General features: G+C 39.4%; 1 protein-coding gene across 4 annotated transcripts in view; it reads left to right on the forward strand.

Annotated features, from left to right (window-relative positions):
• The first annotated feature begins 1,820 nt into the window (after window positions 1–1,820).
• Window positions 1,821–15,726, forward strand: part of LOC139407126 (vacuolar protein sorting-associated protein VTA1 homolog) — a 46,853-nt gene continuing 32,947 nt past the window's right edge. For 3 of the 4 annotated variants that reach the window (XR_011634064.1, XR_011634065.1, XM_071150533.1), the window contains exon 1: window positions 1,828–2,058. Coding sequence is in view for 2 of the 4 variants with exons in the window: in XM_071150533.1 (XP_071006634.1) it covers window positions 1,968–2,058 (91 nt within the window). In the remaining 2 variants the exon portion in view is untranslated. Of the gene's footprint in view, window positions 2,059–15,726 lie in introns of all 4 variants that reach the window. The other variant, XM_071150535.1, reaches the window with a different exon arrangement.

Genomic DNA, 15,726 nt, shown 5'->3' on the forward strand with positions numbered 1-15,726 from the left:
CCTGTGTGCTATTTGCTACAGAGTAATTGATCACATTTCAAATGTCTGTGTGTCTATCCAGGTCTCACATGGACACCAATGCCGAAAACTACATATCTCTGCTTTTTTTTGTTGGGAGTTGACACTCAGACACTTCTTTCCATAATCCCATTGTTTAAGTCAAGTCACACAGATTTAAACCTTATTTTGTCAATAGACTAATGATATTGTTGTGACATATGCAGCTTTCAATCATTGGCCCACGTAAGAAAGAAACGTGTTACCAGTAATTCTAATATTTTCCATATTTGTACCCAGTGAAAAGTTTTATAGCATTCTTGTAGTCTTGTTAGGGGCCTATAGACAAACCTACATCCCACAGTAATGTAATCTAATTGTCCAGTACAACATATGGCCAATGTCATGTCATCAATGGTAACATCCTGATACCCTACGACTGAAGCTGAAAATGGGTCATTTTAAGGCATAGGCAGGCAAAAATGTCACCTAATGAAGCTTAGATTTGATTTCAATATTTGGCTTTAATTATTTTCAGGTCATAATACATTAGTAGTTGTACATTTTGTATGAATTGAAGTACCGGACTATATAAAGGTTCTCAAATTAGTTTTAAATTTGAAAGATTTTTGCACATCTCATTTGATGATTGTGAAATTAAGGTTTTGAAATACTATATATAGGAATGGTATCAATAACAATAATAATAAGTTAAAGAAGATGGGTTTCCATGCTACCAGATTTATCATGCAGATTCTGCACATCACTGTAGATTTAAGTGTAATTGCTGATGAGTCTGCTGGTCACTGTGTGGATGGTTAACCCATATATTTGACTATTTTAAGACCCTTTTCATAGCTTGAAGTATTCTGATTTTGATTTAACACTGTGCTGTTGCTGTACTGAAAATGATTACCTCTTTTGTTTTGTATCTGTAAATTATTATCAGGCATCCATCCAACTTTTGTTATTTTCAGCTAAATGTATCATCTCAGGTACAATATGGCATTCTGCTTTCTGGTATTTGTGACAGATGGGTAGTTTTAAAGTTTGCCTCTTTCATTTTGTACAGAAAAGCTGAGAACTGTTAAAAGAAGCAATGACATTCATTTAGTTGTCAGTAAATCTGAGGAGTATTTTAGGGAAGTGGGATCAATTAGTTAACTGTTCCGTAGGTTTTTTATTTTTACTCATGTTTGGTTGCTATGTTTACATTTCTTTTATTGTCTGTTTTGACTGAGTGTTCTTTATAAAATGCATAGAACTTCTCAGCTGTTTAATAAAAGGGGCACATTTTATGACCAACTCATATCTTAGGACAATATTGTTCTACAGTATGATGTTTCTAAAAAAAAAATCTGTCTGTTGCTTTTTAGCTCAGGATAAAAAATGTTCTTATGTTTCAAAAGTATCAGTTAGATTAGTTTTTTTTGTTAGAGGTGGTGCTATGCAGCAGCTTTTTTGTACTGACAAACTTTTGTATTGACAAAGCAACCCTAGATTAACAGGACTGCTGCATGCCCAGTTTCAGTTGCTTTCTATACATACCCTGTGTTCATGGTAGCCCCATGCTATCTCTTGGGGGGGAAAGGTCAATATGCAGTGTAATCACAGCAGATCATTGTGGTGTCGAACAACTCCCCAAACAACAAGCTGCATGCAGTTTCTTGATGACAGTTTACTGCACAGGTATGCCATAATTCTCATTGATTGTTATTACATTCATATTATAATATTGTTGGCTACACAGCTCTTGAGATCACAGTGGAATGCATTGCAGTACACAGTAATGAATATCAATATGATGCTGTTTTGCTTTGATGGTCCTCCGGTCCTGCAGATGGCGCTACACGTATTGAACAAGGAGCAGAAGAATTCTGCGCGATTAGGAACATTTAAAAAAAATATATATAGATAACTAGCGATCCACATTTCGATTGTTGATTAATCTGTTATTGATATCCTTAGAGATGGCTCTTCCACCACAGCTAAAAGCCATTCAGCACTATCTAAGAACTGCACAGGAACATGAGAAGAGGGATCCTGTCGTGGCTTATTACTGTGAGTTTGTACTAGCCAACTCGGCTAACGTTAGTTGCCAATCAGCTGTAAACGTATCGGCATAACTATGCATCGTCAAGTCAAATAGCTAACGTTAGGTAACTAACTATTGCGAACATGTACATCCGTAATGTTATGAGATGCGTAGAGAGGTTAGCTAGCTAACGTTAGCTATGGAATCATAACACCAGGTAGTTAATGGTAGCGGCTAACGAATCATCTTGCCAGCTACAACTTTGACAAGTTTTCTTGTTGACAGTCTTACTAGCGGGTAACTAAGTAAGCGCACTTCCTGCACCTTTGCTTGTTTCAGTCGGCTTTTTGCTTCCACAACAGTAGTCGAGGTGCATAGCATTTATTACTAGTTAATGTTAGTTGTTAGCCAACTGGTTTAGAAAGGTCGGCTTTAGACAATGCTCAAAGTAGCTAACGTTAGCTAGCTAACATGCTTTGCCATCTTTGCGAAAAAGCAGTTTATATGGTAAGATCATGGCTGGTTATCTGACTTGCCAGACAGCGTAAGGAAGATATGTGCCTAACGTTGGGTACATCTCTAGAAGAATCAACATAACAAAACGTCCACAAATTACTTGACTTAGCCCCCTCCTGCAACCTTAAATTCTTTCTGATGGATTGCCGGTAGTTAATTTACACAAATGACTTTTTGCCTTCAAAATATTATGAGCGACAGCCACCTAAATTTAAAGGGGATACTTCGGGATTTTGTCATTGATGCCCGTTATCTACTTCCCCAGAGTTAGATTAATTTGTGGATACCATTTTTATGTCTCTTTTTCCAGTATAAAGGAAGCTGTTTTGTATGCTGATTATTCAATACAATAGCAAGGTAGTTGATAAGAATGTCTTTACTTCAGCATCTTTGGGTAGCATGCATACAGCTCCATTCAGTGCACAGTACATAATGCCTAATTTAGCTCACTCCTCACTACAGTAGGATACACACAACAGCAGCGCCATCTATTGGCGTGGGAACATCTCGTAACAGAAGTTAGAGGTAGTTTTGCAAACCAATGCGAACTAGCGTTAACGTACTAGCAGATACCCATAGACTTCCAGCAATTGCACTTACGCCAGTTAGCAATAGAGCTAGCGCTACTTAGCAACTTATTTCAAACTGCACGCAGAGACATCATGATATTCACGAGTTCATCTGACTGGCTGGGGAAGTTGCGTTAGGCTCTCAGAACAAAATCATGCAAAGTTTAGTAACCAAGATATCTCCACTATAATAATGTATTACATTTGTTAAGTGCTTTTCATTATACAAGAATAATCTCAAAGTGGATAGAAGAAAAACTACAATTTTTTTTTTATATATGCAACCATTTCAAACGATGTGGAAGACCTGGTCTTGGGTAGTTTCACGTGGCGTGCGGTCGTGAGGCTAGTTGGACGCACTGCCAAATTCTCTAAAACGATGTAGGAGGCAGTTTATGGTAGAGAAATATACATTAAAATCTCCGGCAACAGCTCTGGTGGACATTCCTACAGTCAGCATGCTATTTTTTGTTTATTCATGTTTATTTCAGTTCATGAAATATAGGACCAACACTTTACACGTTGCGTTTATATTTTTGTTCAGTATGTGTGTGTGTGTCGACAATTCCATGGTAACAGAATGACGCTGAGACTTGAAAATGTGTCACTTTAAAATGATGCCAAACAAAAGCCATTGATTACAAAATGAAACAAACCATACAACTCTGTGCAAAAGGACACATTTTGCTCAATAACTAATTTAAAAAATGTCCCGTAAAAATAGTGCAAAAAAAACAAATTTACTCAAAGGACAGTGCAGATGTAAAATTTGGTAACAGAATGATGGTTAAATATCCCAAAATTTGATTTGACCATGTTCTCCAAAAACTGTTAAATATCTTCTCTGAATCTAGATACAAAGATGTCTGCAGAAGGAATGGGGAGTCAGCTATAATGACACCTTAAATTTGACCTCTTTTGGTTATTGAACACTAGAACACAATGGCGGTAACATAATGTCATCATGGGTCCCTGATTTGTACTATACAGAAATGCATAGTTATGAATGTAATTTTCTTCATGGGGATGTGTCCTGAATAGCTACACAAACATTGAAAAATGTAATATCCTCCTTTGCATGTTTGGGTATTGTTACAAAACCAATAACTAGCCTACGGATATTGTTGCACTTGCTTTGTCTAGGACTCCTAGGCCTAGTTACGTGGTCTGTAAAAAAACAACAAATGTGGTGTCTATATAGAAAAATACACGTTTTAAAATTTAGCCCAATCGATTGGTCAAAAGAACAGACGACTTTCGGTCAGCGAAAGCCCTAGTTGACAGTTGATTAGATTGTTGTAATAGGGAAAGAAGGGAGTTTATTTAAATGCATAAATAAAGATTGGCAATAGGTTTAGCTACCTAAGAATCTTCCTGCATGTTTATGGACTAATGAAGCTGTAGATCAGCACACAATACGTGTGTGCTTTCTCACATCTCAAATTATGGGCAGATTTGAGTAATTTTCATATTTGTTACTAGCCTTGTTCTTGTTAAATGTTATGTACATTTTATGGCTTGGTAGCAAATGTCATTGCCATTGAGCTAGTTTTCATAGTAGCAGTAAACAGCAGCAAGTGATATGAGCGATTGAGAGAGATGTGAAATGGAGTAGAGTTACAGCCTCGCTCTATCCAATCGTAGCAGTAGGATCAAGTTACAACCCATCCATTTCTTGAAAGATAGCTGAACTAGCCAATTGAATTGTTTTGAATTTCGTCCGGGCAGCTGAAAAAAAATCACATTCTTGATCACGGAAAATGACATAAAAGGACTGCTTTCATAAGCATCTGTGATCACGTCATGATGTTACGTTGTACCCATTTGCAATGAATAGATGTTTTTTTGTATATTCTCAAACCAACAGCAGTGCCTATATGATGTCTTTCCATACAGGCGTGACATGCTGGAGTAGTGCTTCGATGCGAATGTTGTTGATCAGTAGACTAATATAAGTCCCAAATGGAAGGAAAACAGATTGTCATCTGCAGCACCATAGACTCCAAAACAAGCTCAATATCTCAATGCACATTCCTATTTAATATGCATTCACCTGTGTTGTGAGTAGGCCTATGCCCTCTTAATTTACCCAGTTTATCAAGCAATGTACCATTTAAATAATAATATCGTTATGTAGTTTGGTAAAAACAAAGTCCAATGTATTGTTTGATTTTAAAATTGATAAATTAATGCAGACATGGCTGTGTCTGAGAAATGTCATCAATATTCAAATGTAATGATTTTGAATATCGGCCTTCACCCTCCTTGACTCCCAAAAATCGGTATCGGCATCGGCCCTAACATATCCATGTTGGTCGTTTCTACCAGGTTACTATAGCGAACCATGTGTAAAATGGACTGTGGAGAATGCTTCCCTCACTGATAGAGTATACTGTGGCCTTCCTGTCTGGAAGCTGGAGCCTGATAGGCTCCCATTGAGAGGGGCTGCTGTCTGCCAATACAAGCTTTAATATGGCTCATTACAGAGATTCAGTTGACTGACAATGGCTGCCTTTGGTTGAATAGGATGTGCAGAACATGCTGTGAGGTGGATTAGCCAAATATGCTTGGAAACATTTTTTTCCAGTTTGGGACCACTGCGCCGTTCCACTGCCCGCCTGGGTCGTTCATTCAAATTGGAATGGTGGGTGTGTTGGTAGAATTGAAAGGAAATCAGTAAAGTAATTGGTGTCCTTTTGGATGTCTGTCCTGTTTTTTTGTGTACTATTATGAATATTGATCTGCAAAAAAATTATGTTATAGCAGGGGGGGGTTGTCAGTTGATGGGGTTTAGACAAAGTGTAGGAGTGGTAACTTAGTTTTTTCTTGACTTTTCCAATTTTGTCTGATTTTTTTAAATGTATGCTTGTTTGGACTAAAGCAAAGATGGTTGAATGTCTTTCAGCGTCAGAGTTCCTTGTTGCACGGCCAATGTGCGGCAGTGTGGACCATTAATTCAGCATGCCACTGGAGGTCAGCACCAACATGTCTCTGAATGACTCAATTGTCTTTGGGAGGTTATAGAGCTGAGAGCCATAATCACTGACTACTTCTCTCAACCTGATTCTGCCTTTTGTTTGGAAATCTTATGGTTGAGCAGTTCTTCATTGTTATGAATCTATACTGAACAAAAATAGAAATGCAACAATTTCAAAGATTTTACTGAAATATAGTTCATCGAAGGAACTCAGTCAATTGAAATAAATGCATTACTCCCTAATCTATGGATTTCACATGACTGTGCAGGGGTGGTCCTGGGATGGCATAGGCCCATCCAATCGGAATCCGGTTTCCCCACAAGGGGAATATTTCCCCCCCCGCCTCTCCTCAGATGATCCCGCAGGTGAAGAAGCCGAATGTGGAGGTCATGGGCTGGTGGTCTGCTCTTGTGAGGCCGGTTGGGTGAAATGCCACATTTTCTAAAAGAATGTTGTTATGGTCTAGATATTAACATTCAATTATCTGGCCACAACTCTGTTGGACATTCCATCAGTCAGCATGCCAATTGCACACTCCCTCAACTTGAGACATCTGTGGCATTGTGTTTTGTGAAAACAACTGCACATTTTAGAGTGGTCTTTTATTGTCCCAGCACAAGGTGCACCTGTGTAATGGTCGTGCTGTTTAATCAGCTTCTTGATATGCCACAACTGTCAGGTGGATGGATTATCTTGGCAAAGGAGAATTGCTCACTAACAGGGATGTAAAGAAATTGGTGCACAAAATTTGAGATAAATAAGCTTTTTGTGCCTATTGAGAATTTCTGGGATCTTTTATTTCAGCTCATGAAAAATGAGACCAACACTTTAAATGTTACATTTATATTTTTGTTTAGTATAATTCAAAGATTCAAGACCGATGTAGCCCCCCACTTGATTGCAGAGTTGCCTAAAGCCCAGGCTGTTCTTAGCCTGGCTAACGCGACCCACGTGACTTGGATGCACTGCTCTGGACAGGAGCCCGTTGTCAATTTAGTATTCGCACAGAAATTGTGCAAGAGTTTTGATTTGTTCTCTGAACAACACATTCCTCGGGGGTTAAGACCTCTCGTTGTTTGGATTAGAAAATCTGACGGTTGTATTGGTAGGGGGCGACACTCCGAGTCTGTGTGGCTGTCCATGTGGGTATTTGAGTGAGAAAGACGCAGAGAAGAACCAACCAGTAAAAAGCAAAGCCCCTTTCATTATCATCACATTATGTTGACAACATCAAGGAGCCTTTCCAGACTCTGAAATCAGGAGGATTTAAGTTAGGTGTCAGCCAGACTAGGCTATTTAGCTTCAAAGGTACAATGTAAATCAAATTCACAAAGTTAATAGCTACCATTATTTGAACCAGACTGAATAGGATCCAATTGATTAGTCTACCTTTAAAGTAGTGTGACAATAGGATTATTTCTCTCACAGTTATTAGCCTGAAATGTTGATGGATGAAACCACCTGAATAGCAAATGAGCTTTCTCTTTGGTCAAGCATTCATGGTTAGGGGACTCAAGGCTATAGGAGCCTAAGGCTGATGTATTAGTTTGGTGGATTACAGTGATGGCGGGCTTTACAAAAGAGTGGTGTAACAATCATTCTGGTTGTCAATGATGAAAGATCTAGGTAGGTGCGTTTTTCATCTTTATCGTCAAGCCGTAACATTACATTGACCAATTCCACATAGGCTAAGCCTATTGTGCAATGTTCATAATCTAGGCATGTATCAGAAAAAAAATATCTCTATATTTAGTATTTTGATCGTCGACCAGGTTTATTTGAGCTATGGTCAGCGCCATTTTAAATTGCCATAGTAACGACTGACGCCAGTGACGCAAATTGTCTGGTATTGAGTTTGAGAGCTCAGGAAGATGGCAACATCAAGTAGTAATTCAAACATGAACTGTACAGTAACAGGCTGTAGGAATTGGCTCCAAAAAAATCAGTAATGACAGGTCAGCTTGGGCAAGCAGGATCTGCAACCAGCTCTTCGCGGAGGATGACTTCATCGCGAAGGGAACTTTCGATGCGTCAACCGGGAGTTTACGAATGGAAAGGAGTCATAGGCCTACGTTGAGGCGCTCTGCTTGCTCCTTCCTACCTTTTCAATTTCGAGGGTTATGGTGTGTAGGGGTTACCGACCGACCATCATCAACATCGCTGACTTCAGAGTCAAGCAAAAGCCGGCCCTGCCTTAAAGACCATAATTGGTTAAAGAAAATTATGATAAATAAAAAAGTATACCAGTTAAATTTCCGGACCAAACAATTGACATATAGATGGGAATAGATTTTTGACGTACCGATTCCATGGCACATGGTTACTGAAGAGATATGCAAAACGACGCCGGATTCAAAATTATTATACACAATTCTTGCAACCAATAAAATTGTATTTATATGGGGGGTTACAAGCTTCAGAATCATTAGATCATTTGTTTTGGTACTGTCCAAATGTAGCTTGTTTTTGGTCACAGGTCCAGGAATGCCTGAGGAATTGCAATATTTACCTGGAGCTAACCCTGCAGATAGCACTAATGGGCGATCTGAAAAGTAATAGTCAATCGATCAATAATAAAATAATAGTTTTAGCAAAAATAAACAATGAGAATAGAAAGCTTCAGAGCTTTTGTGAAACGTCACAGCACAGTTCATCAATATTGGATTTCTATTTGTCATATATTTTTTGTGTTAAGAGAATGATGGGAGGGGTTGAATTGAGCTGAAGGTTGGGAGTAATAACAACTAATATCAACTAGATAACTAATGTAAAAAATACTGTGCCTGTAAAACATGTATAGGTTAATAAGTTTTTTGAAAGAGTACAGTTTGAAAGATATGGCAAATGGAAATCAAACCGGATGGACATCAGAAATTGATGGTTGAGGGTAGAGGAAGGACAGGAGTAAAAACAAACAAATTAGAACTATTGTAAAATAGACTGTGTCCATAAAATGTATATAGTATGTATTAGCTGGAAATACAGGCCTATGTTATTCACTAGTTTGCCCCAATTGGGGGATGTGTGGTAGGGTTGCAGGGTAATAAAGGAAATATATCTACATTAAAAAAAATATATATATATATATATATATTTTCAAAATATTATTCAAAAAATATATGGAGGATTGGAAGTGATGCAGACAATTAGATTGTAGTTTCCATCAATCTATCTGCCAATATTGCCATTTACAGTTAGTTAGCTGGTGTTCTAAATCCTAGTGTTTCCATTCCCCTTTAACCACCATTATTTAACCCAAGTACCCCTTTTCTTAACTGTGGCACCTGTATCTTTCCTACTAGTGTAGACCCCTGCACCATGGCGCTGTGCTACAGTATTCATTTATGGAAAAGGCTCTCTTTAACATTGTTTTCCCTCCTGCTTCCTGGAGTTCACCCAGCCTTTGGATTGAAATGCAGCTACATAATAACATCCTTGTAGTGAGGAGAGCGAGTACGCAGGCTAGCATTCCAGAATACACAATTCTGTTCTCACTGCAGATGTCAGTGAAAACACTTGGTCACGTCCAAACTGAGGTCTCGGCTCACACAGTTTTACATTTTTTTTTATTTTTTTTATGTCTAACGTCAAGCTTGCGTAGGGGATGCATGCCAGGACAAGCATGTATTCTTCCCATTTATAACCATTTAACAAGGATGCTAGTTACATTCTAATAGCTCTGAAACCCGAAAGATTATTGACCGAATGTTATAGGCGGTTTTGTTGCTTCAAGATATATTGACAAGGATGTCTTAGCGTAGGCCTGCGTTGTGATGTTTCAACTACCACTTTCCTGTTTCTGTGAAAGCACCGTTGTATGGGGAAAAATATTAAATGATTGCTTGTAAGATTGGGAAGTATTCTTGAACATTCTCTTCGAAGAGGACTGTCAACAGTAGAGGCTACAATTGGCTACATAGTGCATCATACAGGGATGATTTCTGTATTTTGACAGTTTAAATATCTTGACAACTTGATTGCTGACAAGCAAAACATTTTGTGACTATGTCAACAATGGACTAATGAAAAGAGTTTATCCTTTAAGCTGCATTCAATATTTCTATATAATCAAAGTAGGCTAGAGGACGAATGACTGCTGCTGACTGTCTATTTTTGTGTCACCTTTTTAAGTCAACATATCATTGGACACTGTAGTTTGTCATTCTCCTACGTCTCAGTCTGGGCGAGAGATGATTTCCAAAAACTTGTGACAGAATGCTGTAACCACTCTGGCCATCCATGTTGTTCCCTTACTCAACATACTCACATAAAAAGTTCTGCCCATGGCAAAATTATTTTTTTCCCCCTGAAGTACAGTTGAATTATGGTTTCTATTTTCATGGCCTTGTATCGTGAATGGTCTCAGTGTTGCATTGTTTCACGGGAGGAAAATTGGATGTTAATGCTGTATGAGCGTAATGGCTTGACAAAGGATGAGATTGTGGGTGCCCACTGTGATGTGCTGTGACCAACATCACATGAACAAATTGATCCCCATGGCTTTGGTTGTGGTTAATTGTTTAGGAAATATCGACAGGCATACTTTGGCGAGACATTTTCATTCTCAGCTTGCCATTGTCTGTGGTTAAAGACAGTGATTTTCTAATTATTTTGTTCCTAAACTTTTTGAACAGTGTTCTCAATTATTAATATTCTCCTGTTTTTTTTACATGCTTTGTTTTGATAGATGATAGAGGGTGAAGCCTATTAACAATACATGTAATTATGGGGAGCATATGAAATAGTGTCTATCTAAACTGAACTGAATAGAATCAAATTGAACCCTAAAGTAGTGACTGTATTATTATGTTCTCTTCTGTCTCATAAGTTGGTGACCTTAACCCGTGTCCCTCCGGGGTTTGATGTTCAATTGTCATTTGAATTGAGTCCGTGTTATCGTTGGAGAGATGGAGATAACCATTTAACAGGCCCAGTCTGGCATTTTGGTTCCAGCCCCAGGCTTTTCCTTGTTCATTTTTAATGCAGCAGCATTCAACCGGCCATACACTATGATGGCATTCCAGGTGGGGTACTGCTGTCAGAAACTTGAGAAACAAAGAAATATATGTATTTTCTCACTCTTTTAGGCCGCGTTATTATATAGCTGCCTTGAATGCGGGATTTAGCCTAGATGGCATAATTTATAATTGAAACAGACTTGCAGTGCATTCGGAAAGTATTCAGACCTCTTCACTTTTTCCACTTTTTGTTACGTTACAGCCTTATTCTAAAATTAATAAAATATATTTTTCCCCTCATCAATCTACACATCATACCCCATAATGACAAAGCAGAAACAGGTGTTTGCAAATGCATACATAATTTTTTATATTTTTTAAATGAAATATCACATTTGCCTAGTTAAATAAAAGTATTCAGACCTTTTACTCAGTATTTTGTTGAAGCACCTTTGGAAGCGATTACAGCCTTGATTCTTCTTGGGTAGGACGCTACAAGCTTGGCACACTTGTACTTGGGGAGTTTCTCCCATTCTTCTCTGTAGATCCTCTCGAGCCCTGTCAGGTTGGATGTGGAGCGTCTCTGCACAGCTATTTTCAGGTTTTCCAGAGATGTTCGATCGGGTTCATGTCCGGGCTCTGGCTGGGCCACTCAAGGACATTTAGAGACTTGTCCCCAAGCCACTCCTGTGTTGTCTTGGCTGTTTGCTTAGGGTCGTTGTCCTGTTGGAAGATGAACCTTCGCCCCAGTCTGAGGTCCTGAGCGCTCTGCAAGTTATCATCAAGGATCTCTCTGTACTTTGCTCCATTCATCTGTCCCTCGATCCTGACTAGTCTTGCAGTCTCTACCGCTGAAAAACATCCCATCAGCATGCTTCATCCTAGGGATAGGGCCAGGTTTCCTCCAGACGTGATGCTTGGCATTCAGGCCAAAGTGTTTGTTTCATCAGAACAGATAATCTTGTTTCTCATGGTCTGAGAGTCCTTTAGGTGCCTTTTGGCAAACTCCTAGCGGGCTGTCATGTGCCTTTTACTGAGGAGTGGCTTCCGTCTGGCCACTCTACCATGATTGGTGGAGTGCTGCAGAGGTGGTTGTCATTCTGGGAGGTTCTCCCATCTCCACAGAAGAACTCTGGAGCTCTGTCAGAGTGACCATCGGGTTTTTGGTCACCTCCCTGACCAAGGCCCTTCTCCCTTGATTGCTCAGTTTGGCCAGGCGGCCAGCTCTAGGAAGAGTCTTGGTGATTCCAAACTTCTTCCATTTAAGAATGATGGCCACTGTGTTCTTGGGGACCTTCAATGCTGCAGAAATTTTTTGGTACCCTTCCCCTAATCTGTGCCTCGACACAATCCTGTCTCGGTGCTCTACGGACAATTCCTTCAATCAATTTAATTTACGACAGGTGGACTCCATGTTGTATAAACATGTCAAGGATGATCAATGGAAACACAGTGCACCAGAGCTCAATTTCGAGTCTCATAAAAAAAGGGGGTCAGAATACTTATGTAAATAAGGTATTTCTGTTTTTTTTGTTTTTTTAATAAAAAACTGTTTTCACTTTGTCCTTTTTGGGTAATGTGGGTAGATTGATGAGGGAAAAAATGTATTTAATCAATTTTAGAACAAGGCTGTAACGTAACAAAATGTGGAAAATGTCAAGGTCTGAATACTTTCCAAATGCACTGTCTGCTGTCTGTTACTGCCTCACTGCCTCATACCCATCACTGTTGATCTGGACAAGAATGATTACCGAATTCCTTGGTCTGTAAACATTGACATTTACAGTGAAACATTAACATTTTCCCATTCATAGTTTTCATACTGAGAGCAGCCTTGTGTCAAAGACCGGTGCCTTTATTTAAATTAACCCACTGTATTTTTGCCTTACTTAGAGCACTCCCAGCTGGGCATATTTGCTTTTTTCTTTTCTGCTGGGAATCGCCATGTTTTACAATGTAATGATTGGAAATGTGACTTTTGCTGATTTAGTCTATTGATGTGCTGCTGAAATGGAAGCTGATGTTGGCTTGCCTACTTTCTGTCCTCTTCAGCTCACAGGCAGGTCTATAGAAGCCTGTTGCATTTGAGGCAAAGACAGTTGGCAAAGATAGTTGTCAAAACTTCAGAATGACAAGTGCATCACTGGTCTTACTGACGAGCTCAATAAAATACAGTACTTTACATTGTCATTTTGGTAACAAACATTCGCTGAAATATTGGGCTTGCTCATGGTTTGGTGTAGCCTATTTTATGATCTGCTTAGCAAATTGCATGGTCACTCTTTGAAGAATGGCAGATCCTTGTTCCATGTTCCTTGGCTAGACAGGCTATAGGCTACAAGCTGTTCTAGTGGCTCACCTTTTAATTTCCTTAGAGACAGCAGCATCCATCAACCTGTGTGCATTTAAATTGCCAATGTGTGGGTGGTGAAAGGTGTTATCTTCATTAGAGAGGAGGACACCTACATGGGTTCTGGGTAAGCAGAGTCCACATGCCTGCCTTTGTCTAGCTAATGACTTTGAACTACAGCTGGCGCGATTTGTTGTTCTGTCCCGGTTGGAGACAGCACATTATTAAGGCTCTGACTGAAGTCCTTCAGGGACTCCGAGCCTCACACCTCAGGCTCTAGACTACCATTCAAAACAGTCAGTATACTGCTTTTTCTTCTACCTTTTCCTGGTTAAACTCGTTTTCTGTTTTGTATTATTGTTCTACAGCCTACATACAGTAGGGCAAAAAAGTATTTAGTCAGCCACCAATTGTGCAAGTTCTCCCACTTAAAAAGATGAGAGAGGCCTGAAATTTTCATCATAGGTACACTTCAACTATGACGGACAAAATGAGAGAGAAAAAATCCAGAAAATTACATTGTATGATTTTTAATGAATTTATTTGCAAATTATGGTGGAAAATAAGTATTTGGTCAATAACAAAAGTTTCTCAATACTTTGTTATATACCCTTTGTTGGCAATGACAGATGTCAAATGTTTTCTGTAAGTCTTCACAAGGTTTTCACGCACTTTTGCTGGTATTTTGGCCCATTCCTCCATGCAGATCTCCTCTAGAGCAGTGATGTTTTGGGGCTGTTGCTGGGCAACACGGACTTTTAACTCCCTCCAAAGATTTTCTATGGGGTTGAGATCTGGAGACTGTCTAGGCCACTCCAGGACCTTGAAATGCTTCTTACGAAGCCACTCCTTCGTTGCCCGGGCAGTGTGTTTGGGATCATTGTCATGCTGAAAGACCCAGCCACGTTTCATCTTCAATGCCCTTGCTGATGGAAGGAGGTTTTCACTCAAAATCTCACGATACATGGACCCATTCATTCTTTCCTTTACACGGATCAGTCGTCCTGGTCCCTTTGCAGAAAAACAGCCCCAAAGCATGATGTTTCCACCCCCATGCTTCACAGTAGGTATGGTGTTCTTTGGATGCAACTCGGCATTCTTTGTCCTCCAAACACGACGAGTTGAGTTTTTACCAAAAAGTTATATTTTGGTTTCATCTGACCATATGACATTCTCCCAATCTTCTTCTGGATCATCCAAATGCTCTCTAGCAAACTTCAGACGGGCCTGGACATGTACTGGCTTAAGCAGGGGGACACGTCTGGCACTGCAGGATTTGAGTCCCTGGCGGCGTAGTGTGTTACTTATGGTAGGCTTTGTTACTTTGGTCCCAGCTCTCTGCAGGTCATTCACTAGTTCCCCCCGTGTGGTTCTGGGATTTTTGCTCACCGTTCTTGTGATCATTTTGACCCCACGGGGTGAGATCTTGCGTGGAGCCCCAGATCGAGGGAGATTATCAGTGGTCTTGTATGTCTTTAATTTCCTAATAATTGCTCCCACAGTTGATTTCTTCAAACCAAGCTGCTTACCTATTGCAGATTCACTCTTCCCAGCCTGGTGCAGGTCGACAAATTTGTTTCTTGTGTCCTTTAACAGCTCTTTGGTCTTGGCCGTAGTAAAGTTTGGAGTGTGACTGTTTGAGGTTGTGGACAGGTGTCTTTTATACTGATAACAAGTTCAAACAGGTGCCATTAATACAGGTAACGAGTGGAGGACAGAGGAGCCTCTTAAAGAAGAAGTTACAGGTCTGTGAGAGCCAGAAATCTTGCTTGTTTGTAGGTGACCAAATACTTATTTTCCACCATAATTTGCAAATAAATTCATAAAAAATCCTACAATGTGATTTTCTGGATTTTTTTTCTTCTCATTTTGTTTGTCATAGTTGAAGTGTATCTATGATGAAAATTACAGGCCTCTCATCTTTTTAAGTGGGAGAACTTGCACAATTGGTGGCTGACTAAATACTTTTTTGCCCCACTGTATGTAGGATCTTAATTTGACAAATTTCTGCAACCGGTTGATCAAATTAAGATCCAACATCAGTAGTCCTAGGTGTCACTTCCCACATCTTCATTCATTTTTCATGTGTGAATAGAACTGTCAATTCGGTTGTTCCTGAATTTGCAGTAGCTCTTTTTGTTAATTCAGGACCTCAATCTGCAGTAGATTTAATTGCAATTTAATTGGGGTTTATGATAGGCCCAGCCTTGGTACGAATGATGATGTTAGGCAACATGCTCTAACGGGACTGATAATGACATTGTAGTGAAGTAGCATTAACGTTAGTTAAAATGTGCATTATAGTCGTTGATTCTTACCAGTT

Source organism: Oncorhynchus clarkii, chromosome 4 (assembly GCF_045791955.1).
Source record: "Oncorhynchus clarkii lewisi isolate Uvic-CL-2024 chromosome 4, UVic_Ocla_1.0, whole genome shotgun sequence".
Classification (NCBI taxonomy): Eukaryota; Metazoa; Chordata; class Actinopteri; order Salmoniformes; family Salmonidae; genus Oncorhynchus; species Oncorhynchus clarkii.